Consider the following 24,853-nt stretch of genomic DNA (forward strand, 5'->3'; position numbering starts at 1 on the left):
GAGTAGCCCTAAGCCTTTTCGTTAATGCGTTCTATACACGTTATTCCCTGCATTTTTTTTTTTAAGCGCGGACTGGTGCATTCATGAAACAGTCAAATGCGTCGTGCACTCGCTTGAACCCCGCATCCGCGATGTCATTAACAACACAGAGGGATCTCTTTATTCAAAAGCACAGAGGTTTACCGACGTAAAAGTATTCGCCTACATTTTAGTCTGCAAGAGAGGGGGAGGGGCGGAGAAAGGCCCTAAAAGGAGGAGGGCGGAAGAAAGTAAAAAGAAACAACAAAAGCATAATACAAATTGATGTCTTGATTTCGCTTAGGAGTCCAACTGGTCCGAATGTGTGTCGTCTTACTTCAGAGTAGCCTTTTTTACACGACGTATGTACATTGTCCGAATAGCGTTCTCAGAGGAAGCCAATTGATTCAAGGCAATGATTCAGCACAAGATCGCTGGAATCAATAATCAGCCCTTCAGTCAATGTCGCCACAAGTTAAAGAAAAGGGGAGGGGGCGGGGGGGAGACTCGATCACGGTGCGCCAAAGTCAGACCAACGCATTCATTAAAGAGCAGGCGCGTAAACTTGCCTTCACAGTATATTGAAATACGGTAGGCGCTGCCCCCGTTGCTCGTTTCGTTGTCCTCAACAGTAGATTTAAGACACGGAAATATGCAAATTAGCTTATGACCAGAAATGAACTACATGTCCCCCCACCGCCTCGGCGGCAGTGCACAGATAAACTTAAATTCAAAAACGCCGAAAAACGGTGGAGAGGTTTGGCTTCACTGCACAAAAACACTGTATGCAGTGAAACAACCTTGCCGTCGTGTGGACCTCGAGAACAATATGGAGTGCATTGAGCGCAGAATCGTTGTTCTTTGAAAGTGCGACTGGTTTTATGCTATAGTCGCACACACAACATTGCGCAGTATCCTCTGTATTTGTTGCCGCAACTTTCCCATTTTATTCTGAGCAAAACGCTACGTTGACCTGTTCTAATGCGGACGAGACCGGTATGCGTGGCCGCTCCGCGCTGCTGACCGACCCTAGATAATCTATAAATAGTAATACGAAGTTAAGGTGCGTTAGCAAATTACACTTCTACAATGGCAGAACGACCGTTACTACAGTCAAAGAAGCATGATAAGTCATAAAAGAGTCAAAAAATTTAAGACTGGTGGCGGACACCGTTCTCTATTTACCCGACCAGCTTGCCGTAGTGTCATGGATGTTGAGAACCTCTACTCGGGTCCAGATATTTATCGGTGAAGTACCACTAGATATCACCCTGAAAGAATTACAGAATCAACCCAAGTTTCGACATTTTTTCCTGCGCCGAGACCGGCTAGAGTACGAGAACTTAGTGTTCGATTTTAATATTTATGATGACCAGCACTGAAATTACAGTTCCTTTTGTTAGGACCGTTTGATTGTTACATTGATAACTCGCGTTATTTCCTTGCCCTTCTAATCGCATTTAAAGCTCCATCACATGTGACGTATCATGCTTCTGGTAAACATGAAAAGCCGTGGCAGTTTCAGACTCCGGAATACCTCTGTAAGAACGCGTAGCAACAGCTGCGTGATCACGAAGCAATAAATTGAAAGTGGAAATGAAAGTGGCCTTTAATCTTTTTCATACGCCTAAGCACTAAACGAGTCTCTTATTCATTCTAACCTTGATATAGCATCGTACAGCGCATGCGGTGCTGCGATTCTGAAACGTGGCATGTTTGTGGCATTTGCAGGCGCTCAACGGCTTCCTGCTCATACTCACCTGCGACGGAGAAGTTTTCTACGCATCTCATACGGTCGAAACGTACCTGGGCTTTCATCAGGTGAGTTTCTGATAAATATTTCACGCTTTTTTTTTTCACTAACATCGGCAAATATCGTTTAGCATGCAATCACGTTGGAACAACTACTACCTTAAAATAGCATGCAAAGTTTACTCCCGCCAAATGCGATGTGGATTAAATTCTTGTCTCGCTTCTACTTTTTTTTTTTTCTTGAGACGGAGATCCGTTTCATTCTTCTCGTTCTGGGTGTACCAACGCGGTTAATTTGTTCACCGAAACACGGACCGTTGGTTCACAACTGATCTGTAAAGTGTCCACGTGTTACTTTACAGAACAGCAAAAATAAAGAAAATTGCAGTCTCACGTCGTTAGACCTCTAATATAATATATGCTGCAAACATGCGTACGCGCACCTCGAGTCCGCGACCGCTGACGTCGCCCGAATAGAAAGACTGTCGCGCAGGTATTAAAGCACCGCGGGAAGCAATAGAGCGACAGAGAGAGAAAGGTGCGGAGTGATGAAACAAATCGATCTGAAGGGATGAAAGAACAAAGAGAGAGATTAAAACAAAGAAGAAAGAAAAACGAACAAAAGCCCGAGGTAACGCGCTCACAGCCACCTGGCGACGGCGGTCATTCGACGGCCCCTGCGCACAGCACAACGGCAAACGAGCAGCAGCAGCAGCAGTTGCACTGGCGACGGTGGCATAGCTGCCGCCGCTGCGTTGTCCGCGACTGCCACCGCCGTTGGCGCTCGTTGAATGGACGGCGGCGCGGCGTTCGCAATGCCAACGCTCGCGCGCGTGGACCGCGCACCGTTCGTTCGTTGGTCGTTCAGTGAGTGCGGGAGAGAGGGACAACACAAAGAGAATTGGTGGGCGTGCGTCGACGGCGACGGCGGTGGTGGGTGCTCGCCGAACCGTGGGCCGTTCATCACTGGGCGACATCAATTAGGTCCTGTCCGCGGACGCAATTAACGCGACCCCCCCACTGCAGGCCTCCCCACGTCGTCCCCCACCGCCCCTTTCCACTCCGTCCGCTCCCCATCTTTCACTTTTTGCTCGCCCACTGTCCACTAAACGCGTCGTGCATCAGCAGGAGTATACAACAGTCAAGCGGCGACGGCGGTCGTGTCGCCTACGTGCGTTCCTTATATAACAGATATTGGGAGGCGATGTCGGGCTCGCTTATGAGCTCGTCTTCTTCGGTGTCCTTCGCGAGACGGCGACGGAGTGCGCACGGCAAGGTTATTAAATATCGCGACTAAGTTAGACACCTCATCCTTAAACTGTTTGTTATGTAGCGTATTGGTTGAACTGTTTCACTTATCTATAGATATTGCGAGCTACGTTATAGCGATAACGCACTTTCTGTTAGTTACATTTGACGGGACGTTGGTGGGTGACTGCTGCAATAAACGCTTCTATACGTTAAACTAAGTAAGTGGACTGAAGTTGAAATTATGACGTCAGTGCCTCTTAAGGCGACGCGATGAGAAACAATCAGCATACGTTGGCTGATCAATCCCTTTTGGAATATTCCATGTATTTCTCTAAGGGCAACAAATCTTAGCAGAGAAAACGAATATAAACTTTACTTTTTGAAGTTCGCTACCTCATCGAGATGCGGATGACGTCGGAGTGGGACGCCAAGGATTTTACGGCATTTTCACCTATATGGGCCGTGTGCACGAACAGACTACAAGCTGTTGTCAGGTCCTGTTATTTTCGTTCGTTTTGGAATTTAATGTAATTCTTAAAATCAGTAAACATTTTATTAGGTTCTTCCTTACGCTTGTAAGATTTATGATGTCACGAGAAGCTTGTGCACAAATTTCAAGGTGTCTCATCACACGTCTTTCGCTTCTCAGACGTTTTTTTTTTTTAATTTTTTTTTATATTTTTGCTTGCGAGGTCAACGCTCCCAGAAGTAATTTATGTAGTATTTCCTAAGCGTACTCAATACGCCGGACTCAAATCTTATCGATTTGATAATAAAGTTTACGTTCATCTTCTTCCTAAGCGTAACTCGTCATCCTTAGTCAGACTATAAATCGAGCAGCAGAGCGAACCATACATTACTTGCCTTCCTGCTAATCATAGGTATTGCCTCGTGGCCGTGCTATAGATCCATCTAACAAGCGGATGTGTTATTCACGAACTCTGTCCTCACTGTCACCCTTATCAGATATCTCCTCTTCTCTTTCCGCCGGCAATAAGTAACACGATAGAGGAGTCTACACTCAAACTCAATTATAACGAATCCTGGTACAGCGAATTGTATTCTATATCGAACACGCAAAACCTATTTTGCGATATTCGTGTAAATTGAATCCCATAAACCGAACTGAACCAATTCGCGTATATATAGATATATAGCACTTTCGCGCAGCTTTTTTCTATCGTGTATAAAGAAATCATGAAAAGTTCATTATAGCCGGGTTTGAATACACTGAATTATTTATATATCGAATTACTTTTAGCGCACACACCAGTTCGTTATAACCGGACTTCACTGTGTACCTCAGGCCAACCTATCAGCTGTTTCTTTAATAAATTTCCTCTCCTTATTATACTTAACTCAGTATTTTCCTCCTCTTTACCTTCATCGTTGCAAGTGAACGCGACGTCGTAGATGCGACCTCGCGTTCAGCTGCAGAGTGTCCTACATCCACGATTCATTTAGCCATAGACAGCTAGTCAAGAAGCGCGTGCGCGCGTTGCAATGAGCTTGCTACACCTGACGCGTCGCCACATGATCGTGTTGCCTGTTCGTACCTGTTCCGACAGTCAGACATCTGCCACCAGAGCGTCTACGAGCTGGTGCACTCGGAGGACCGCGAGGAACTGCAAAGGTTTCTGCTGTGGAACTCGCAGCTGCCTTCCGACCGCAGCGCCATCTCTCTGCAGGAAGCTCTCTTACCAGGTGAGGGTTGCCTTCAGGCCAGAGTGTTTCCAATTCATGCAGATCAACGAACTCCGTCTCACACGAGTAGGACTTGTTTTGTTATTATTCTAGTTGGTATACAGGTTCATAGAAATGGCACAGAACAAGACGGCAAATAGTAGTACAGGACGGGACAGGTGCCACTAGCAACATTTTTTTTATTTTTTTAGGGCGGTGCAAAACTTATATACCACATCCCTCCCTCCTTTTTTCGTCGGTTAGCCGTTAACTCAGATGACCACTCTTTGGGAGGTAGTCCTTACTTTGTGTGCGTGTGCATGTGTGCAGATGAGCATGTTTGTGGACACGCGCGCATGTATGTGCATTCCTGGCAGGGTTCCATTTTTTTCCCCCTTCAAGGTTAGAGAAAAATGCGCAGGAATACACGAGATGACGACATCGGTAAAGCTCTAGAAAGCAATTCCCGCTTGACGAGAAAGAAACGAGCAAACAAAGTCAAAAGAGGATAAATACCGCAGAACAAAATCTCGCACGGCCACGTCAGTGCGTACCCGCCGCAGACTGGCAAGCACACCTGGATGGCTTTCACTGCTCCGAATGCGGCGGGAGAGATTTCCCCCTACCGAAAGCGCAGCGAAAGGCCGCTCCCCACCGCTTCAACGCGAAGCGTGCGGTCGGGATCACGAGGGCCACGAAACCAAAACAGCGCTCAGCCAACCACGAAAACACGTAGAGAAAGAGAGCTTGCAGAGAACAGTCCAGGGCAAGGTATGAAAACAGCACTCTTGTTATCATTGCTTTGTTCTCTGCGCTAGAGGGAAAATGGGATTGGGATATCCCGAAACTGCCCCGGTAAAAAGGAGGCAGGGCAGACGATGAGCAGACAGCCCAGTCGTCTTTGGGGCCGCAGACAGCTGCCTCTCATATATCCAGCGCTTAGACTAACTCGGTCCTCAACTCCGTACACACCGTACTGAGCAATCTACGCACTCCCCCTGCTCCCCTTATGTGAATCCTTGCTTTATCTCTCTCCCTCTCACTTGTGTTCATCATCCGTATTCGATTATCCGATGTATGCCTTCTCATATCGTCCCCACTGGTCACGCCATTCGCGGAGTAAATGTAAACCACGAACGCTGTTAGAAGAAGCGGAGAAAGACAGGCATACGCCCGACCCTTCGGGTCTCCCAGTTTTGACCGTCTACGTGCTTTATCCCGTCCGAAACTGGCACCAGTATATCAAGCGGTAAGTGCGGCTAAGCGCATCAGTGTTTCGCTTCAGCTTCGTTACCGCCGTGTACTATATATGCATACACCCTTCCAAAAACGCCGCTCTCTCTTCCATTTTAACGTCCCCCTTACGGGCCAATCCCCTCCGCAACGCCCTAACCCCGGCGCCCGTCCGTTTTCCTTTAAACGTGGTCACGAGCGCGCGACCGACTGCGGCTCGTCGACAGTGAGACGCATATAACGGGGCGTCCCCCCGCTGAGCGGCCGGCGAAACTCGCTCCGAGTAACAACCTCATTAACATCGTAAATCAAACAGAGCTTCCTCTCATGTAAACCTCTCCGCTTGCTCTCAGCACCACCCTCCAGCCTTCCACAATGCCCGTATTTCGGCCTGATACGCTCCAAAACTCACCCGCACCTAATCCTCAGTTTTCCCTTTCGTTGATGCGCGCGCATTCATGTGTGATACTGCAGCACATCTTTACAGTAGTTAGTATACCCACTGAACCGGCTCCATGCACGTGACCTATGCGTACGATAAAGAACACGATAGGCGTTAGAATTAAAGCAATCATTGCTTAATTTTCATTACTATATACTCCTTAAGTTCTGGTTCTTTTGTTTCTAACCTCCATAGTCTCAAGTAGTGGTTAATTGCGTGCTCATGTGGGCTGGTTGTTACAGCTTGTTAAACAACAGCGTTAAGTGGTGCTATACAGGACACAGCAAAAGAACCACAGGACAGAATGCTGCCTAACAACCGCTGGTTCTATTGATATGTCCTTTAGCGCGCTGTTTAAAGTTGTTGTTTAACAAGTGGTTAATTTATCTTGCATTTTATGGCGTATTCTATTATTTTGGGCAACCCGATTCTTGGCCAGTCCCTCAGAATTTGTTGACGATTGATATATAAAGGTCTACATCTATAAGTTGCTTGTAGTTACCCCTTTGTTCTTCCTCTATCTTCAATGAATGCGGATGTTTCCGTTTGATAGACCTGCCTGTAGTGTATCGCAGCTGAGTTACCGCCGCCGCTCACTATGTATCTTTGCCGGTAGGGCTGTGCGAATATTCGAAATTTTCGAATAACAAATAGAATAGTGTCCTATTCGATCTGGTTTTCTAATCGAATAGTCACTATTCGTAAATGCGAATATTTTTCGGATACTTTTGGAATATTTCAAAACGAGAAATGTGTCCAATTAAACATAAAATTGGAGCAACATTACGGTAAATTTTCACCCCCACGGGCATAGTATGCACATAAAACATGAAGACTTGCGTAGTGGAGCAGGCTACGTCGCTTAGGTAGTCACACTTTACAGGCTATGCAGTGATCAGTCGCACTGTCCGAATAGTCATGTGCGTGCGATGAAACTGCTTGTTTGCTCAACTTCTCCATTTGTGATCTCAATAAAAAACGCAATTCATAACGTACTATGTAATGACGCCATCTTGCTAACTATAAGACTACTAGCTTGTGAACATCGTTTTATATTGATTGTAATAAAGGCTGTTCATTATTCGAAAACTATTCGATATACCTTCGGATCGGACCGATAGACCGCTGAAGACCTTCGGATCACGTTACCGAGGAACCCTGGTGCAGATGACAGACTGGAGCAAAGGCGCCGGCGGGTCTGTGTTGTCGGTCACGATGGGCGGAAGCGTTCGGGTTCGAAGCTCCAGTGTACAAGCGACGGGGGAATTCTAGCAAACCTCCACCAATTGATAAGAGGTTTATTGGCGGTGTCGTTCAAGGACGCTACAATTTCAAGGAACGGCGGGGCAGCCTGGGGCGACACCAGCGACCAGCAGCGACCAGCGACCAGCAGCGCGAGCAGAGTGAGCCGAGCGTTGGCGATGCTACTGGACGGAGGCGCGTCTTCGTTACGGATATTAGATTCAAACGTTTCTGGCACTATTCGATTCGGTCTCAAGAATGTATACTCGCACGCCCCTATAAATTAGCGGCACGCAGAACACACTACAGCGCATTTTGTCATCCATTCAGACGTAGAAAACACGTCTGTCTGTCTCTGTATACTGTCTCGCTGGCGATTGAATAGAGCCATTCACTCGCATCCGCTTCACTGCCCGGCGACGAAATCTAAAGCACGCGATTCTGGTCGCACGAGCTTTCTGCTCCCCCATGTCATGATGTCAGACGTCGGTATACATGCAGTGTAGACGGCTTTCCCATTTCTTGGGAAACTTCCTGTCGCAGATGTGGATCTTTTTTTCTGAATCAAACAGAAATAGTGATATTATGAGGGGATTTATGCGAAATTGGCCTCAATCATCACATTGTAGTACAAATACTCCACATTCCATAGGCGTAAAGTGGTACATCGAGAACGCCAGAAATAGGTTAAGAGTGCCAGCACTCAGTGAAACTGTCATGACGTTAGCTGCAAGTACGACACCTGCGCACACGGCATTTATTACTCGATGAATTGCCCCATAGGGTAGTGTACGGTTCCATGACGTTCGAAATATGCTGTTACGGGTGACTTATCCTGCCTCACCAGTGTTAGGTGGTGTGCAATGCGTACTAATTATTTGTTTAGTGTCATTTTTCAACAGCGAAGCTGTTTAAGCCAGCCGTAATGTGTGGTTCGTATCAAGAAACTATTATCATCAGCAATGAAGAAAGGAATAAAACAAAATAAATAAACTTTCTTGCCGAGGCGGAGTTCGAGCCCGCGTTCCCACGGTCCCAAGGCGAGCGTCGTAACCACTAGGTTATACAGCCACACTTGCAGAACGCATTTATTCGAACCACATGATTGCGTTCGAGCGTCGTCGTATTCGTCCACAGCTGGCGCGTTCGCACGCGCTCGTGCCAGTGCTCTGCGAGGTGAAGAAGAGGTTTTGCGCGCTATGTTCGGGAGAGAGATAAAGAAAATGAGAGCGAGAGTGAGAGACGCATTCACGGAGCGGGTCTGCTGGAACGCGTTGTCGGCATTTCGGCCAGCTTCGCTGTGTCTTGAGCTTCTGGCGGCCTAGTGCAAGCTTTCGCCTTTTTTTTATTCTTAAGCAATACCTTTTGCAATAAAATAAAATGCATTCAACAATAAGTCGCATTCTAATTGCAGTTGAATGAGAAAAGGACCAGTGCTTCATAGTAGTTTGAAAGGTCTGCACAAAAGCTGAACGATGGTTAAGCCCATGCGAGATGCCCGCTAAACGCCTGGCAGTAGCACATTGCCGTTGTGCATGGCATATGTGTGAAGCGATGCAGCATCCACAACTTAATCTCTAAGCGGGCGTGCGGACGTGTGTTCGGAACACACGAGTGGTTGCTGCATGAATTCAATGCAACGCTTAAAACAAGAATAATCAAGTCGTCGTGCAGTGTCTTGTATCGAATAATTAAGGCATTTCACGTCACGTTGCGTTACCGCGTTGTTGTTCTACAATGCTGCACCATCAAACCCCCAGAGAGTTGAAGAGTGGCGACGAAAAGTGCTTTGCTCTTTCTAGCTGCGGCAAAAAAAAATAAAAGAAACAAAAGGAAACAAACAAATGAGAAGCTAGTAAAAGATCTCAGTTTCAACTGCGGCACCCCCTTCCCTGCTCGGCTTTCACCTTTACTTTTCTGGCTCAGAGTGTGAGCAATGCGAAATCGCGGCCAGCAGCACGAGATCAATTTTGAAGCGGGCCGCACAAAGAATAGGGCTAACAAGAGCCACGTGCGGGGCCAGGGAACGGCAAAAGAGGCGGACAGCCGTCTGATTGTTGCCTCGAACCCCTTTTACCTTTTCCCTGCTCATCGGACTTCCTAGCTTGTGGCTTCTACCGCTTAGAACGACGCACCTTCCTGTTCTTGAATTTTTTTCTTTTTTTTTCTTTTTGTCTTGCACATCGTTTTTTTGTATCTCTTGCTTATCTTCAACGCTGTTAATTTGTTTGGCTTGTTAGGGGTCTATACGCTACTAGAGGCTTATGTTTCGTTTGTTCGTACGTTCATTAGTTCCTTGTTTCATTTATTCATTCGGAACATTGCAAGCCAGGTCAGGTCTGTAGAAGAGCGTGCTGACGCTCAGATTATTAAGCAAACCAAAAGAAAAGGAATATAGTAATGAACTGCAGAAGAGTGATGAATTAAGCTGGTCGGTACATTTTGGAACTTTAACGGTAACTTTAAGGGTGTTCGTCTGCTCTCGTCCTTGTTCTATTTTTAGCGCTACCACTTCCAAGTTCCGAATGTAGGAAATTAGATGCGAAACACAAGACAATGCTTACGACGAACGCGCATGGCCTGCGCGCTTTCACGCATAACTCGCGGTATGGCCGAAATGAGAAAAAAACGCTATAATCAGCACACGCGAAGCAACCGAATGCATGCCGATGCGGATAAGCTGATGAAAAAGGAAAACAATCGCGCGTCTAGATCGTAAATTACTTATTTCCCGTCATCGAAGCACATCATGCGTCTCACATCGACGATTGCGAAGGTCATCATTGTCGATGGAAAATCAGAGAAAACAGCAACGACAACCAAAAAGCCCACCTGGGTTCGCTGTTTCCTCAGGTCGCGAGAGGCTGACAATTTTCAACAGAGAAACTGTTCGACAGACGGGCGGCTGGTGCCTCATTTCGCCTTGTGCACGATCGGACACACCTCGGAAGCGCCATACGTGGCGGATTTTGCAACTTTTGATTTGCACCTTCCCATTGCGAAGGTGGTCATTGCCGGAAAAGTGGCGATTGCCTCTGTACCGATCGGGTCGCGCGCTCCTGTCAAGAACGCCTTTGCGGGCGGAAAGGTGCGCAGATAAACACGGCACGACGCGGCCGTCAGCGCTTGCGCGCTCGTCTCCCTTATGTCGCGACAGCGCGCACACCCGACGGTGGACGCCGACGAAAAAAAGAAATAACGGAAACAAAATCAGGAAGGGGGCGCGCTTTCACCTGCTTGAACGCTCGAGCGGTTTCTTTGTTTCCCAGCAAAGCGCGCGGGGAAGGTTGGAATCGGGGCTGGTGGTTGTGGTGTGTGCTGTACGGGGGGGGTAGGCTTGCCGAAGCAGTGTGTTGAGCGGCTAGTTGTTGTATGGGAGAGAGCCTAAATGAGAGAGAGAGAGAGAGTGCGCGGCGTATACGGACGGTGGTGCGTACGGTTCCCGCTGACACATTGAATAATGCAGGCCGGCCGGTCGGCCGGCCGACCGACAGACAGAGCGAAGGGGAGCCAGAAATAACAGGGGAATACGTTAATGGGCGCCCCTTGCCAGCCCCAACGCCGCCGCCACCGCTTACCTGGCGGCTTGCTAAGCAGACGGGGGAACCGCGCAGCGGAGGCAGGAGGCGCCGGGTGCTGCGGCGCGGCCGACGGAGCAGGGGCAGGACTACGAACGGGGGGAATCCGGCCGTGCTGGAGCCGAGCGCGAACTGCAGGGGCGATAGGAAGTGGCGAAGGAACACTATAGTACGATGAACTGTGGCAGCGAGGATTTTGAGGGCGGAAACGCGCGTACGAGAACGAAGAGAGAATGAAAAAAGAAAGGAGAAGGTGGTTTAAACAGGCGACGTGCTCCGGCAATAGCGGTAGTTTCGCCCCTGAAAAAAAAGGAAAAAAAAGAAGCCCTTTCCACCGAATTCGGGCGTTGATTGCGGCTTTGCAGGGATTTTGAGTTGTGCCGTCCCGATGTTGTGTGCGTATGGTCTACACGCCCCGTTGCGGTGACCCGGTCCAGTCCCGCTATATATTATACGCGCGGTAGACCTGGAGGCGCGAGGATCAAGAACCGGCTGTTGACGTCATTTGCTCGCTGCGCAGAAAATGCACTGTGTTTGATGCCACGTGACTATTGCGCTTGTTGTCAGGAACGCGGCGCCGACGATTTCACGTTGATCGCTCGTGAATGAATGAGATTCGGTATTCACCGGAAACGTATTTTGCCTCGCTCCTGTAACGATGCAAATCTATAGGCCCAGGCTAGCACTATAGTGTACACTGTACTGGACTAGCACACTAAGCTTCACGTAGCCTTGGGCTTGGACTTTTTTTTTTCCTTACACGTGTACCGCCACGCGCTAGTAGTAGCATTCCTCATTTATACTGTTGCGTACTCGTTACTCATGATCCGAGATTAACATGGAACATATTATGATATAAATGCACGGCATGTATATAGGTACTAATAATAATCAGTGAGTTCGTAGGATTCGCCGAGAAGCATTTTTCTTTCGCGTGGGCGCTGTATGCGTTGCAAGTGCTGCGAATGAAGATGCGTCATGGCGACAGGCCAGCGCAGTCAGGGAAGGGAACCATGCCTCACGTATTGATCACTTTCAGTGTCCTTGCTTTCCGGTTATAGACCAGTATTGTACCTGTTAGCGTTCTCCATTGCTTTACCGTGCAGTGGTTCAGTATCGGTGCCATGGCCCGTATTCACAAATTTTAATTTTGTGTGTGTGGAAAAGAGGGTTTCACAAGACTATAGGCGCCAGGAAGCCATGACATTAAACGAAATAATGGTAAAACTGGTCGATGAGAAGCAATTTTTTTAAGACAAGGAAGCAATGATCATGGACTGTATCCTCGCTCAGTCGCTGCTCCTGATAGTATCCCAGACTTTTAGAGGACATGGAGGAGTACAGGAAAAACGCATAACACACAAGATCATTTTACGATGTTAAAGATGATTGTGATGATGATGATTGTAAAATATCGCGCTCGCTACTGATACTATAGGCCATGAATCGGGCGGCAGGAGAAAATATAAAACCAAGTTCTACAAGGAGCAATACAAATGCAAAAAAAAAAAAGAAAGATGCTAAAAAGCAAAAATAATGACAGGGTCTGCTATCGCCCTCTATTTTCATGCTATCTTTCTTTCTCTATTGAACAACTTGGCAAAGCATTTCATTCTTCGTTTGCGACTTTGCTTGTCCATTTTCCAGAGAATGCGCAGTACCTGGATAGGAATTTCACCGTGCGTTTTCGTTGCCTGCTGGACAACACCTCCGGCTTCTTGGTGAGTATACTTACTTCACACCCACAGCGGACGAGTTTCCTCGTTTCCGTGTCAACACCATAAGCGTCCCTAACGCGTTCCTCCTTTCATTAGTCGCGCTTACACGAACGCAAAAGTACAGCGCGTATCCCATGCATGTCTTAGCGCATCAGGGTAATACTACGCGAAAAGGTGTACATGTGGCGCTTCTTCTTCGTCCTAAATAAACCGGCATCTGTTTCCAGCGAGTGCGTTTCGTGAATGAGTGGAGGAGAGCACACGCCGGCAGCCGTCTCAATTTCCCTCTCTTCCTCAATGCGATACGCCAGCTTTTGCATGCACTCTGTGAGACGACTTCATCATCATCATCAGTCTATATTTATGTCCACTGCGGGACGAAGGCCTCTCCCTGCGATCTCCAATTACCCCTGTCTTGCGCTAGCTGGTTCCAACTTGCGCCTGCAAATTTCCTAACTTCATCACCCCACCTGGTTTTCTGCCGTCCTCGACTGCGCTTCCCTTCTCTTGGTATCCATTCTGTAACTCTAATGGCCCACCGGTTATCCATCCTACGCATTACATGGCCTGCCCAGCTCCATTTTTTCCGCCTAATGTCAACTAGAATATCGGCTATCCCCGTTTGCTCTCTGATCCACACCGCTCTCTTCCAGTCTTTTAACGTTAGGCCTAACATTTTTCGTTCCATCGCTCTTTGTGAGGTCCTTAACTTGTTCTCAAGCTTCTTTGTAAACCTCCAAGTTTCTGCCCCATATGTTAGCACCGGTAGAATTCAATGATTGTACACTTTTCTTTTCAACGACAGTGGTAAGCTCCCAGTCAGGATTTGGCAATGCCTGCCGTATGCACTCCAACCCAATTTTATTCTTCTGTAAATTTCCTTCTCGTGATCAGGGTCCCCTGTGAGTAATTGACCTAGATAAACGTACTCCTTTACATACTCGAGAGGCTGACTGGCGATCCTGAATTCTAGTTCCCTTGCCAGGCTGTTAGATAGATAGATATAAGTTTAATGATGCGAAATGCAGAGAGGTCGGCCTGAGGTAAATTCCTCTAGCCAGCTACTCTGCGTTGGGGGAAGGGGAAGAGGGAAAAAAAGAGGGAAGAAAAAGGCGCATGATGGGTGACGATGATGAGAGAAGGAGGATATGAAACATATGGCAAGCACTTTGGCATGCTCAAAGCCTACAGTCCAGGCCCGTACTTTTTAAAAAGTTCAGTAGCGCCTGCATGGCCTTGAAACTTGATTGAGTGTCTGGCCAAGGGCCTAAAATAACGTCCTCCGACAACGGTGGGCTGTCGAGACGCGTAAGGTCATTATTTAACCTTTGACGCTCTTGCACGTACCTAGGGCAGTCACAAAGCACATGACCTATAGTCTCTTTGACATTGCACAATTCACAGTCTGGAGACTCGGTGCGTCGCATGAGGTGTACGTATCCGCGCGTAAACGCTACCCCCAGCCTTAGTCTGTGCAGAAGACTGGCACAGCTGCGTTGAATTTTCGGTGGTAGCCTAAATTTCATGGTAGGGTCCAATCTCTGCAGTCGTCTGTGTCGATTATCCGGATTGTCCCAGTGCTTTTCCGTTGATTTTCGGATGACACTGGAGAGAAGGCAGTTGGCGTCCGCTCTTGAAAAAGGAATCGCAAGCATTGACTCTGGTTCTTCCAGTGCTTTCTTCGCTTCGGCATCAGCCAATTCGTTGCCGTGTATACCACAGTGACTGGGAATCCACTGAAATGTGATGTGGTGGCCGTTTTCTTGCGCTAAAGTGTATAGCTCGGCAGTTTGAAGAGCCAACACTCTGTAAGCGCTTTCTTTCAACACCAGTCTAAGTAGTTGCAGAGCCGACTTTGCGTCACTGAAGACTGTCCATACTTGAGGAGGCTGTTGCAAAATATATTGAACGGCCTCTCTGATTGCCACTAGTTCCGTAGATGTTGTAGTCGCCTTGTTACACAGACGAAACCGTCGAATGACTTCATGCGCAGGCACGACGAAAGCCGCACCAGACGCATACGACGAGACCGATCCGTCTGTATACACATTCACCGAGGAGTCATATTCTTTCGAGATATATTCAAGTGTTAAATGTCTGAGGCCGACGGTAGGTATTCGCGATTTTTTAGAAATTCCGGGAATAGATAGACGCACCCGTATTTTGGACATTACCCATGGGGGCATACGTGGAAGGTCAGCAGGGGCAAAGTATGATGGTATGGCAGATTCTTGGCATTTAATGGCTCTTGAAAATGTGGAGTCTGGCCGTATGTCGGGAAGTGTCGATAAGGGGTGGCATCCATGACGGCACAGTAGTCGCAGGAATACTCGAAGAGGTTCGCATCGTAGATAGACAGGTAAAGGGGTGACGCGAGCCTCCTCAATTGTTCCGTAGGTTGAGGTGCAACGTGGAACACCGAGACATGTTTTCAGCATCTGTGCCTGGGCACTTTCCAGCGTACGCAAACATGACCGGCTCATACCTGATAAAACTGGCAGGCTATACCGAATGTAGCCGACGTAGAGAGCCTGGTACAGCCGGAGTAGCGAATGCTCAGATGGGCCCCACTTCATACCGGCCAAAAAGCGAAAAACTTGAGCAAGCCCAGTTAATTTTTTCTTTAACATTGCCACATGCTTTGACCATGAAACACCGCGGTCAATGACAACGCCGAGGTATCTGTGGTGGGCCACATATGGGATGGTATTGCCATTGATCATAATTGGATACCAACACATAAGCACGTTGGTTGTGGTCCGTGGAGTGCCTCAAGGAGGAGTCCTCAGCCCGACTCTTTTCAATATTGCCCTTATTGGCCTTGCGGAAATAATTCCTGACACAGTACGCATCAGTACCTACGCAGATGACATATGCATATGGACGTCCGCAGTCACACGACCGCAAATTCGTGCAAGATTGCAACGAGCCGTTTCTTTAACGTCTCAGTACCTGCAGTGCCAAGGACTGCAACTGGCTCCAGAAAAGTGCGCTGCGATAGCGTTCACACGGAAGCTTATGCCAGGCTGTTGAACATTATCTTTAAATCCTGCATATTCATCATGAACCCCACTCTTACACTTTCTCGATTAAGGTCCTCAATCATTTGTTGTAATTCATCTCCATTGTTGCTGAATAGGACAATATCATCTGCAAACCGAAGGTTGCTGAGATATTCGCCGTTGATCCTCACTCCTAAGACGACTTACCCTGTCTCGAACTATACCCTCTCGTGGCGCATCCATGCGATTCGCCTTCGAAGCGCATTATCGCCGTTTACGTGGATGCGATGCGCTAGAAATTAGATTCGTCGCGCCACGTGTCGCATTCTTGTAAAACGCTGCTATTATACTTAGTTGTGCTATATGTTTATTTTTTTTTTTTTTCGATATATAACGGCTCGCCCATCTAGGCGTTGTCACATTTTATAGTGTATCGGATGTTTTGTTTGTCTATTTGTTTTTAATGGCCGCAAACATTCGCACGTAACATTGAGCTACCTCACATCACCGCTGAACACGTCGTCATTGCACATTTATCGATATAAGAGAGAGAGAGAGAGAGAGAGAGGACGGAGTAAGGAGTATTTACAGTAGGTTGAAGTGCCTGTCTGCGGTTTTATTGACTTGAAACACTGCTTAACAACTTCGTTTACTGTGACGTTTACTTCCCGAGAAATAAAGCGAACTTAGAAGAAAGAAAGAAAGAAAGAAAGAAAGAAAGAAAGAAAGAAAGAAAGAAAGAAAGAAAGAAAGAAGACAGAGCAAGCCCTTCCACCCCTCCACCCTTTTATTTTCTTTTTAGTGACGTGGAACGAAGCCGCAGAGAGCTGTTCAAATGCACTCGCTCTTCGGCGCGTTAGAACGCTGCTGTAATGCGCTAGTTTCTTCGCAAGAAATGCGAATTCTAAGAGGCTTCTTTGGTGGGAACGGCCTCCCCTGTTCCCAAGTCCAGTCGTTCTGACCTCATGAGTGTCGGCCGTTTAAAGGAAAACGAAGCGAAAGCAAATGCCTTAAGTTGAGAAAGACCAAAATGCAGCCTATGTTCGAACACAGAATAAAAAAAAAAAAATAGAAGCCCCACAAAAACTGTGCTTAGCAAATAGTGCGATCAACATCGAAGGCAGCGCCCCGCAGCAACTGCAACGATATAAAAAAGGAATAACAAATGGGGGCGCTCTCAGGGGGTTGCCCCCGTTTAACGGAACGTGCCAGTCGGTGGCAGTGCATCGAAAAAAGAGAGAGGCAACAACAACATCCCAGGTAGAAACAGAAGTAAAGCAAACAAGAAAGCCACTCAGAGACGCCATAAGCGTGCGCGCCTTCCTACCGAGGCCACAACCTCGCGTAGGAAACCTCGCTAAATGGCACTCTACCGATCGCCATCGCCATCAGCGCGGACTTTCGCTTTCGCCGCTCGGCCGGTCCCCATTGTTGCTATTTTTTTTCTTGTATGCTTTGTTTCCTGCGGCTACTATATGCCCCCGCAAGGGCTGCTATATAACGCTTGGAAGCAGCCGTTTGCAAGCGTTATATCTGCTCAAGCGGACAGGTGGTGTTCTTGTACTGCACATGCCATCCTCCGCTCTTAGCAACATGTGCGACGGTGGTGTTTAAGTAGTGGCATGCTCCTAGTCGTTCTCTTGCTTGCTTTTGAGGCTAGGACACGCTCGAAAAATGACAAGCAACGTCTTCTCGTCTCCCAGGAACAAACGGTGAATCGTATAAACATAAGGCAGGTTTACATATGCCCGTATAAGCTTATTGCAGTGTACGGAATACAGGAAGACCAGAGGCGGGGCCACAGTAGCAGCACTGTTAGCGACATTTGGTGGTGGTTTGTTCAGCCACAATGCGTAAGAAGCGATTTTTAATTGTTCGTTTTGTTCGTACTGTCATCGTCGAAGAGAACTAAAAAAATAATAATAATAAACTGAAGCTTTTCTATAGTGCCGAAGCCCGAGTGCCCGATATATATATCTATCTATCTATCTATCTATCTATCTATCTATCTATCTATCTATCTATCTATCTTTATTATGATACCTGCGACCAACAGGACGTTCGTTATCATGTCTCCTTGACGATTTGTTGCCGCTATCTTCGTCTCGCAGTTATCGTCATCGCCTTGCCGTTGTCTGGAGATCGCCACTTCGCCCGTTGTGTACATCGCCACTTTCCTTCAAGTGGCACCCGCGGGAAATTATTTCTCTCGCAATTTCCACACCTTTTTCTTATTTTCCCGTTATTTCACTCGGCTTTATTCGTCTCCCCTTTCTTCACTGAACGCGCAGCTCTTGACACTGCCTAGCATTCATCAGCGATAAAGTACCGCCGTCGTCTTCAGCAAGATAGCCAGGACCAGACCAATGCAGGCACGGGCGTCCCGTTCACTTTTCCTGTGAATGCGCCTTGCGTGGGAAGTCCCGGAGAGACTGAAAACGAAAGTAGCAGATGAATACGGGGGAAAAGGAGAGAGAGGGCGATTCAGCGTCCAGGTGCGTCTGTTAATGATTTATCGATAAATCTGTCCCGTCTCCGTGCGTACCGAGTAGAAGGTCCCCCTTGCTGTGTGTATGCGCGTTATATGCGCTCTTACCTCCCTTCCCAACTGTTTCCTTATCCTTTCTTTTTTTTTTTTTCGTTTTCTCTGCGTCATCACAATAAGCAAGGGAGGAAGAGCAGCCGGTATTGGTCGACTCTTTTGTTTTGCATTGCACTTTGCGTTCTGATGTCCTCCGTCTTTCGTGTGTTCGCTTGTCGTGAGTTTCGCCATCGCTCTATCCTGTTATACATACATTCCCATGCACTGGTCCTGCGTCTGTATCCATTAGTTCTTCCTTTCGTTTACCCATCTCTTTTCTTTAAAAAAGGGCACCTAAGATATATACATATAAGCGGTGTCGACAGCAGCAAGACTCGTAATCACACTTTACGCTGCGTCGTATTCTGGTCGTGTTTTGAAGTGAACGAGTTTCGCAGCAAGAGTCGTTAGCGTTCGCGTTGCTGCGGTGATGATGATGACAACGACGAAGAAGGAGAGAGAGAGAGAGTGGATAAGAACCGTTCTTATTTAACATTGCCTAGAGCGAAGGATAAATCAAAGCCGGGGAGGTGTACTAGGACTGAACCCAGAAGGATGACTGGGAAAGGTGGGCGCCTTCAGGGCCGCCTATAGATATAGCTCCGATACAAAGGAACAACGTGCACTTAAAGCTTTCGCAGGTGATTGTCTCAAACAGGTCAAGGCATGCGTCACTTCCGGTACTTAGCCCTAATTACCGTGACCACATTTCGGAACACCCAGAAGCTGGAGGGAACAAGTTTTTGCCGGTTTCTCGCATGCGAGCTGTGCTTCGCTCGTAAGACAAGTAGTATACCGCCATCCGAACAGAAATTTCGACATTCGGCGTCGTCGCGCAGGAAGGCCATGCTAAACATTAGTGTCAGCGTAGAGTGTAACTGTGGTTGTATACTAGTTGTCCTTTTGGAGATGTCTCTATAGTGTTTCTCGTACTGTATATAACCATCTTCTTTTCGTCGTCACAATGCAGCGGCTGGACATCCAGGGCAAGATCCGTGTCCTTCAGGGTCAGAACCACAAGACTGAAGAGCCGCCGCTGGCGCTGTTCGCCGTGTGCACGCCGTTCGGGCCTCCGTCCTTGCTCGAGATGCCGCAGAAGGAGTCCATGTTCAAGAGCAAGCACAAGCTCGACCTGGCGCTAGTCTCCATGGACCAAAGGTACACACTGCTTCCCTTGTACTCTAGCACTCGGTATCCCACAGAAGCGTTCCGATGTGCATGCACTCAAATGGCGCCAAATCTTTTCTTGCACAATTTCACGAAGATGACGCGGAGTCCACCATTTTCAACTCCGTAAGAACAGTATACTAAAACCACGTAACAATATTGGTCTGTTTAGAGAAGCGTTTTAATACCAGAACATGACACGATAAGCAAGGTCGTACATGTGTGAAAACATTAGGGAAAGTTGGCCGCCCGAAAACGCAGGAAAATCCGCCGTGGTGGCGTAGTGGCTTTGGCTCAACTTGGCCATAAGTTAGAAGGGAATTCCATTTCACCTTGCGATAATGTATCGCACGACCGCCTGAACGGCCACGCCATGCGATTTTCTGAGAACGTCTCACGCGTAACCATTTTCGCAGGGGCAAGCAGCTACTCGGCTACGCAGACTCGGACTTTATGAGCCAAGGCGGATACGACCTGGTTCACTTCGACGATCTCGCCTACGTGGCCAGCGCGCATCAAGAACGTGAGTACCATGCCCGTTTCCTCATCTTCAGTCTTTTTTTTTTTTTTTCCTTTACACTCGGCGCTTTGTTTATGCCCGCGGCCTGAGCAAAAAGAGGGGAAAAGGCCACTTCCAGGGTGCTTAATCATTACGTCGCCATTACTTCCGCGAAAGAAAACCTGCAGGCCTGTGGGAGATGTTTACGCACTCTTGCCTCGAAATTTCGAGCTTGTGCGCTCTGTTGACATCGGGGACGTCACAGTGTTTCGGCAGTGTGGACGTATGGCGTGTGTGTTGTAATGCTATTACATTATTTAGGTTACTACCGCTAGCCTAGACTGGTTTCAGGGTGTGTATGTATACATACATTAAAGAATTTCTATCTTGCTCGTCGTTGGCTATACCTATAGTATCGTCCCCGAACACACTTTAATAATTGCATTCTCTTTTAATATTGAGCCAAAACGAGCGCGAACGACAGTACCAACTTGAAAACAGAGGTGTCACTTTAAAAGCCAAGTTCACCTGCTATATATGTAGCATTACAAAACAAGAGAGAATTAAAGAGGGTAACGCAAATGTGTACACCTGTATATAGCTGGCGAACTTTGCTCTATTCTTAAGCATATATAGCTTCGAGGCCCATCCGCGGCTGACAGCCGCTGTTTCTTCATCAGCTATTGCGGTTTTCTCTAAATTATTTTGCCAACAACGATCCGAGTACCGTCGCCCCACTATATACCTGGGCGGCTTCCCCAGCTCACAAACGCGTGGTCTCAACCGAAACGACGTCGTCATCGTTCAACGAGCTCTGCATATATGTTTCAAAGCGTGGCATCGCGTGCAGCTGAAATCGGCCAAAGACCTCCGCGGCATTGTATAACCAGCGCGAATGCCGAGTGCTCTTATTTAGCCTTCTCAAATTGCAGCTTCCTTTCCGAATAGAAACGCGAGACGCGCGCGCTCGCGCTCGTCGAAAAAAAAAAAAAAGTCTTTCGCGCGCTTGCAAACGCGGCTTTGCATAATCACACGCACAAATCGACAGCGGCGGATCGAGGCCTCTCCATTCAAGCCATAAACAGAAACCAAGCTTTCTTTGTTTCGTTCTCCCTTCGATAAACCGCATCGCCAAGCTTCGATGGCGCACGGTGGCGGCGCGGTGTAGCAGCAGGGCACACTGCTTTTCATTCGAACCTGCGGCCGAATCGATTCCTAAAGCCCTCCTCACGAGCTTCGCGTTTCAGTCTCGCTTTTCTCATTGTTAGGCGTCGTATAAGAGTCGTCGCTCGCGCTTGCGTTCTTCTTCTTTTCTTTTCCCATTCGCGGTTTCAGCGTAAAACTGCGCGGCATTCGCTTTCGCCCTTATACGTCGTCGCGCGCGTTTCGTTTTTCCAATCCGCGAACGAATGCGCGCCTTCGGCGTTTTCCCCCTTTCCTTTAACTTCTCCCCTTTCCCGGGCCCGCTATATTTGCTAACGCATCCACACAACTCGCCGCCGTCTCACTCTTCGCGAGCGAAAAAAAAAAAAAAAAAAAGGAAAAAGCGGAAAGCGACTACGCTTTCCGGCGCTATGTACGTGTTGTCGTCGTATACATACCGCTGCGTTCTAAAAGAACGTGCGCAAAGCCGAGTTGCCGCGCTTATGCCACCCACAACTGCCTCCTCCTTCCATCATCAAACACCCCCTCTTACTCCCCACAAGCCGTTTCTCCGTTTGATTTTACCAGTGCTTGCGGCACAACAGCCACCGGATTCGTCGAGAGGAAATCGAGCCCCCAGCGTCATTTCTCTCTATCGAGCGATAGGCCTCGTGTTCGGCGCTGTGGTGACGAGTCTGGGTCGGTCGTTCCCCCTGCTTCGGAGTTTATAGGAGAACGCGCGTGCGTGTCTGTACGTGGGTGCGCACGAAATTGAGACGTTCTTCATACACCCCGCTATTGATGAGCAGTCAGACCGGCCTGATGAACGCATGCGTTTGGATTTTTAGAACGAATGTGAAATGTGGAGGAAAACGATGACATACCGTCAGTTGGCGATGATGACAGCGTAGAGACGCGTTCGTTTGGTAAAAAGAACGACGGAGAGAAAAGAAAAGAGAGACAGAAGACAATGGAAGAGTAGATTGGGTTTTCTTAAAATAGGAGAACTCGGTAAAACGCCGAAGGATAAACGAGAGCCTCTTCAGCGACGTTTCTTTCTTTTCCATTTTTTTTCCTCCACTCTCCACGGTGAACCGCGAAATCGCAGTTGCAAGTTTGTGTACTTGCACCGAGACGCAATTGAACGTATGAATACGGGTAACTTTCCCTCCGTAATTTTATCCAAGTGCGCGCCGAGACGCGGATGCATTGTTTACGAACTCTTGGGAGGCGAACCTCTATATGGGGACTCATTTGTGGCTGCCCCTGCAACGTATCCTTACTTCTCAAGCCCCTCTATTGCGTGCCTATAAAGCGTCGCCAGAATTCGCTGGTGTTTACTTGTAGCAGTGAGAAATTACGCAACTGGATTCATTCTTCTACTTTTTCAAAGCGGTTTAAGAAAATAATAAATGAGATTATCACGATGAACGAGTGTACGCGGCAGACAGTTGCGGAATGGAGGTATATACATTTGAAACTGCCCTGACGAAAAGAATTTCGCTCTCGAAACCGTTGGCATAAATAAACTTTTAAGTTGCCTCCATTGTGCCATCATTTCTTCAAATAACAATAGGCCCATTGATCTCCTACCTTCTATATATTTCGTGGCGTTCTCGCGAGCACCTACCTCGTGGCTGGGGTCATCGCCTGCGCGTTGTGAATTACGAAAGTTCCTTTGGCGCCTCTAAGGGCGACTCTTCTTGTACTGAGTCGACTCGGCACAACAAGATTCTGCGTGAGCGTGTGTGTTTGAAAAGAGAGAAAAAAAAAAGCTCTTTAATGAAATGCCAATTCTGCCGGTGTGTGGTGCGTGCATGAGTCCACTGTATACATCCATGTACGATGCGTGAGTTGGCTCGTCTTTCTCACTTTAGGAATAGAAAACTCGATTACAACGGCAGCGGTATACTCACGAATCCGAGAGGATTTCGAGGTCATGCCTGCAGGAGAGATGTCTCTACCATGAGGCATCTCTGTCATGTAAAGAGCAACATTCGTAAACACTCAAATAGCACCTTTTTGACTGTTATTACTGAAACAAGCCCGGAAGGCTATTTTCAAAGTTGCATAGGCTTTTCGAATATAGTGTTGTACCGACGAAAAGTATGCTATTTTATACCGTGTGCAGGTCGTCAACCTGCATGACGTAAGGCTACCTCGCTTGTAAAATAAAACATGCTTACTCGCTTATTTTATAGCCTCTGGCTGACGCGTTTTATGTTGTAAGAACTACCGGTGTATCCTCACAAGCACGCCGGCTCAAACGTGATGTAATGTTTCATTGTTGCAGTGCTGAAGACGGGTGCATCGGGGCTGATCGCTTACCGGCTCGCCACAAAGGACGGCAAGTGGCAATGGCTGCAGACCAGCGCGAGGCTGGTCTACAAAAACTCCAAGCCGGACTTCATTCTGTGCACGCATAGGCCACTCATGTGAGCACTCTTACTTCCTTTTCGTGAGGATATGTCTCGTAGCGAGGTTCTTTCAGATGTAGTATTGAGTGCGTAGGTTTCCCAGTCTGTCGTAAGAACGACACTAACCAAAATACTGCGTAATCCGCCAGGCCTAATCACAGCATCCCGCATTTCCTTTCCAGGGAAGAAGAAGGTCGGGATTTGCTGGGCAAACGGACGATGGACTTCAAGGTCACCTACCTGGACGCCGGCCTGACGACGTCCAGCAGCTGTTCTTCGACGAGCAGCGAACGGAACAGCGCCGGGGGCAGCAGCATCGGAGGCGGCGGCGCAAGCAGCGGGCCCAACTGCAACGCCAGCGCCGTCGGTGAAGTCGGCGGAGCGCCTATGTCAGAGAACGACTTCATCCTGCGCTGCCAGCGGAATCGACGCTACAAGTCGCAGATACGCGACCTACTCAGCCGCGGGAAGCGCAGCAAGGGATCCTCGGCGAGCAAAGGCCCCACGCCACCACCGCCACCGACGACGTACAGCATCGAGGACTACGGCAACATGTACGCGACGGCGGCCGCAGCACCGTACGCAGCCGCGGCGGCTGCGGCGGCCGCGGCGGGCGACAGCGGGCTTCCGCCGGGCTACGGCGTGGCCCAGAACCTGTTCCTGGACAACTCGAGGTTCCTGGCGCCCGAGAACTTCCTCCACTACCGGCACCTAAGCGGATACTACGCGCCCGAGTACCCGCAGTATGGCAACGGCTTCCTCGACCCCGCCACCAGGCAAGTATATTCACCTCCGATTCGGCTCACGCCGAAGAGAAAGTTGAGCTGACTTGAACAGTTGACTATGATGAAGGCCATTTCTACGAGCGCGTTCTGAGTGCACGCTGTACCGTTGTTAGCATGCTCTCGAAAGCGCAAGAGTTGCGGCGAGAGCTTAGATCTTTGTTGAATGCATTCATGAGTTCAGCACTACTGTTTTGTTCGCAAATTGGCCGCAGTGCAATGCGTTATACAACAGCATTATTTGTTTGCTCCCCGCTTGGCATACGTTACTTCGGCAACGCCGAGTACGTTTATGGCGCTCTACAGTGGGCAAACAGGGACATTAGGAACTGCTGCATATAGGTA

General features: G+C 48.3%; 2 protein-coding genes across 7 annotated transcripts in view; one reads left to right on the forward strand and one right to left on the reverse strand.

Moving 5' to 3' along the window:
* LOC119461279 (uncharacterized) overlaps positions 1 to 24,853 on the reverse strand; it is a 463,000-nt gene that overhangs the window by 432,799 nt on the left and 5,348 nt on the right. The gene's annotated exons all lie outside the window — the stretch shown is intronic.
* Positions 1 to 24,853, forward strand: part of LOC119461282 (circadian locomoter output cycles protein kaput-like) — a 46,607-nt gene that overhangs the window by 8,560 nt on the left and 13,194 nt on the right. Inside the window, exons 2-8 of the mRNA XM_049672852.1 lie at positions 1,750 to 1,839; positions 4,530 to 4,725; positions 12,847 to 12,920; positions 19,471 to 19,658; positions 20,084 to 20,190; positions 23,603 to 23,744; positions 23,909 to 24,502. Coding sequence (XP_049528809.1) covers positions 1,750 to 1,839; positions 4,530 to 4,725; positions 12,847 to 12,920; positions 19,471 to 19,658; positions 20,084 to 20,190; positions 23,603 to 23,744; positions 23,909 to 24,502 — 1,391 coding nt within the window. The remainder of the gene's footprint in view (positions 1 to 1,749; positions 1,840 to 4,529; positions 4,726 to 12,846; positions 12,921 to 19,470; positions 19,659 to 20,083; positions 20,191 to 23,602; positions 23,745 to 23,908; positions 24,503 to 24,853) is intronic.

Source organism: Dermacentor silvarum, chromosome 8 (genome assembly GCF_013339745.2).
Source record: "Dermacentor silvarum isolate Dsil-2018 chromosome 8, BIME_Dsil_1.4, whole genome shotgun sequence".
NCBI lineage: Eukaryota > Metazoa > Arthropoda > Arachnida > Ixodida > Ixodidae > Dermacentor > Dermacentor silvarum.